Source organism: Sinocyclocheilus grahami, unplaced genomic scaffold (genome assembly GCF_001515645.1).
Source record: "Sinocyclocheilus grahami isolate Dianchi unplaced genomic scaffold, SAMN03320097.WGS_v1.1 scaffold923.1, whole genome shotgun sequence".
Lineage (NCBI taxonomy): Eukaryota > Metazoa > Chordata > Actinopteri > Cypriniformes > Cyprinidae > Sinocyclocheilus > Sinocyclocheilus grahami.
The window spans coordinates 328,890-332,766 of NW_015506102.1; the positions used below are offsets into that span (position 1 = coordinate 328,890).

A 3,877-nucleotide genomic window follows, 5' to 3' on the forward strand; every position below is an offset into this window, starting at 1 on the left:
TATATATATATATAGCATACTACTGTATTTTCTTACTTCATTTGATTTTGTTTTAAAAACAGATATAGGCATCTCAAAATAATCTTTCTTATAGCAATACAGTATGTGTGTGAGTAAGATTTCTACAGAGATAAAATGATTTCTCATGCTCAAGTTGCAGTACGCTCTTTAAACACAACATCAATAAAATGCATTTATGCATAACACCTGAGAGAGGTACGCAAAGGGGATCATTTTGTCACTCAAAGTGCCAGCAACCCTGTCAATTAAATCACAAGTTTCCCAGCCAAAGAACACCGAGCATTTATCTGCACTAAATATAATGCCAGATCAGTCCTGAACTATACACACGGTTGGCATATTTGTCAGGTTAAATATTCAGTTTTGGTCAGTTAAAGCGATTATCAGTGAATTTCTCATTCACTCTGTGATGATTTGAAATGAAGAGAAATTATGTGGTGCTCTTTAAAATTCACTTTATTTGTGGTTTAATTCCTAACAGGAACTTCTCTATATTTATTTAAATAATGCCACATTTTCCCTCTCTGGGTGTCACTATTAAAACTGACCAGGAATAGTGTTTGACCAGGGTTTCTGCAGGTTTATGAAGCTTAATTTTGTTCAATTTCTCAGAACACAAGACTTCAACTATATCTTCATTTTGCATTTCAAGTAAATGTACTTTTGGTTTAAGGCTGTTTAGATGTTTGCATTGGAAAACACAAGACAAAAATACTAATTTTTATTCTTCATTTTTGAATCTATGCAACATTTAATGCCATATTTAAGACTTCTGCTCTGATTTGTGGAAGGACAAATTAAGACTTTTTAAGACCCGCAGAAACACTATTTTGTTTCATTTCTTTAAAGTTTTGTTTACAACTATCCAAGCACACAGACTTACGCTAGAAAAGAAGCTAAAGCTTGTCTAATCACATGGCAGATGCAACAGATGCTGATTAGTCAGCAACATTTTAGGCAGAGATTAGCAGTGGATAAGATGGAGAGAAATCATTTCTCAGATAAACTTAACTTATTATAGCTGACTCTGCATGTTAAATGGGATAAGATGAGAAGGAGTTATGCACATCAGCAATAATACAAGAGCAAATAACAACAAAACGAGAGCGTTCACATTCCTCTGCTGACTATCAACACACCCAACAAGATCACTTTAACCCACAGACTTCAATAACAACTCGTGACGAAAGCATCCAAATTCCGGGGTAAAAACGTGGACTTGGCAACCCTGCATTGATTTGTAAAAAAAATTAAGTAGCAATCCTATTTTCATGTAAAACATACTTTTTATAGTGTTTAATATGAACTATTTTGGTGCTCTTCTGATCAAACATAAAATCTGAATAGTGAAGAAAACATAATCAACCACCACCAATGAAACACACGCATTATTGAGTTGGATTTTATCTAAAATAGCCAAAGCCTTTAGAAGCCAAACATGCAAAATGCATGAAATCTGTTGTAAAATTCCAAATGCAATAAACACAGAAAAGCATCTGTGTGGTAAAAAGCTTGAAGGAGAGTGACTGAACTTACTGTATGACAGTAAAAACACCGAGTTCTTCACTGGGCTCGGCGTCTTCTGTGGCCCGGGGCTTGTTTTGCTGTCCTTTTGGCATACTTTACGCTTTGAGCAAATCCTTCCAGTGACTTCCCTGTGTCTTACGGAAAAATGCAGTCAGGTGAAATCTCAACATCTGAGCTGGCCTGGATAAACCAACCAACTAACTGCTCACTCACTGTGTGCCCTGGTCTGGGCGTGCGAGGGACGAGCCCTGAGGCGGAGAGAGAGAGAGAGAGAGAGAGAGAGACTCAATAATGAAACACCATCACATTACGGGCCAATGCATCAGCAAGCCACAGGGATCAATGCTTGCAGCTGCCGTCTGATTGGCGCTGGCTGTGAGTGGAGAGAGAGAGAGGACAGATAGTGCCAGCAGTAGAAACGCATCAGAACAGCGATGGTTCGATATCAGAGTCACACACCCAAACACTTCAGCAGACAGTTAAAGGATGCACTGTATTACAGAAATGAGCTACTCCGGGACACGTTACAGTGATTTTAGTGCAGGTTAAATGGTCACAAGATTCAGTGGCTGATAGGTTTAATGAAATGGCAATATTTTAAAAACACTAATATTTAATAAATGGCTCATTGGAATATTTCTCCCACCGAGTTACATATTTATTAGCGTGGTTGTATTAAGGTACAGTCAGTTTGGCACTCCAATATATAATGTGCATTCACATAGCTATATATTGTTGTCAAAACTGACCTAAATATAATTTTTTTTAAACACTATAATCTGTCCTGTGACAAACAGGTTTACATCAGTTTGGTATTTGCACAGATCACGTCAGCTGGACACTGAAATCATTTGATTTGATTTGATTTTTTATCTTTATTTTGCTTTTACATATCAGCGAACCTCTGATAAAAATTGACAATATTTTCTAATATTTTTTAATATTACATATGAAATAAATCCTCAATGTGCCACCTTTAAAAATAATGAAACTGAAAAACTAACAATAAGGATAAGTTAATCAGATAGTATCACTGATTTATACTCATTTACAATTAAGAAAAAAAGAATACACAAATCTATATACATACAGTATATATATATATATTAGAAATAAAAATTAAAAATAAATAAACATGTAAATATAAAACTACAAATGATGGCAAAACTACAAATTATTAACTTAATACAAAACTAAAATAATAAGCTGAAACTGAAATAAAAATGAATAAAAACTATATAGATATATAAAAATGCTTAAAAATAAAATATAACAGTATCTCAATTATACTAAAACAACACTACAGACCAGCTGGGCATAATTTTAATTAATTAATTTAGTTAGTTAGTTAGCTAGTTAGTTTCTTAAATCTTAATTTTACTTTTAGAAAACAGAGAACTGTTGATAACAATGGACAATATGTTGTAATATTACATATGTCACAAATGAATGAAGATATTGTACAAACTGTACATGCCATACTTAAAAATGCTATCTATGGGAACCTAATTAATAATTAAAGTTGAAAACTAATAATAAGTTAATAAGGATCAGCTAAAAAAAAATTATATCTATATACACACACACACACACACACACACATATGCATTTTGCTTTTTTAGGGCAGAATACAACATGACAGATGAATTATTTACTATTAATCATTATATAACTATTTACTGAACATTGATGTGTTTTTATACGGCTGTTGCCACAAGTCACTGTCACGATAACAACTTTTTGTTGTGTGATATATTGCCCCAGAAATAATTGCGATAAACAATATTATTGTCATTTTAAGACCATTTTGAATATATAATCATAATATAAAAGCATAATAACACAAGAAGGCCAACACACTTTCAAATGACAACAAACTTTTAATTCTCAAGAATATTTAGATCATGGAAATTAAGTATCAAAATATTAGATGCCTTAAAAGCTTGAATAAATAGTAAATAAACATTTTCTAACAAAAAGGGCAATAGTAACGAGTAGAAAAAAGAAAAATGCACAAAGAACTTGTATGGAGATTTTTCCATCTACAGATTTGTCCCTGACCTTCTTTTCTCTGTAAATGAAGGGTGCACAGTATTGCTGAGAAACACAATCACTACTCAGCAGTCAGATGTGTGCATGCACAACGGCACAGATCCCTAAACAAGATCATATCTGCAGATGAAACATTGTTTGTAGAAGCATTTATTAAATGTGAACTAGCACCTCATGACTACACCACGTTATGTACGAGAAGCTGCAAAAGACACAGGCGCAAGTGGAATGCCAGAAACATGGTGACATTAATTTTTATGTAAATATAATGGGCGAT

At 33.5% G+C, this 3,877-nt stretch overlaps 1 protein-coding gene across 1 annotated transcript in view; it reads right to left on the reverse strand.

The window, feature by feature from the left end:
• The window catches only part of frmpd4 (FERM and PDZ domain containing 4), a 60,614-nt gene extending 58,880 nt beyond the window's left edge, over positions 1 to 1,734 (reverse strand). Inside the window, exon 1 of the mRNA XM_016249342.1 lies at positions 1,558 to 1,734. Coding sequence (XP_016104828.1) covers positions 1,558 to 1,640 — 83 coding nt within the window. The 5' untranslated portion in view covers positions 1,641 to 1,734. The remainder of the gene's footprint in view (positions 1 to 1,557) is intronic.
• Between the last annotated feature and the right edge of the window lie 2,143 nt (positions 1,735 to 3,877).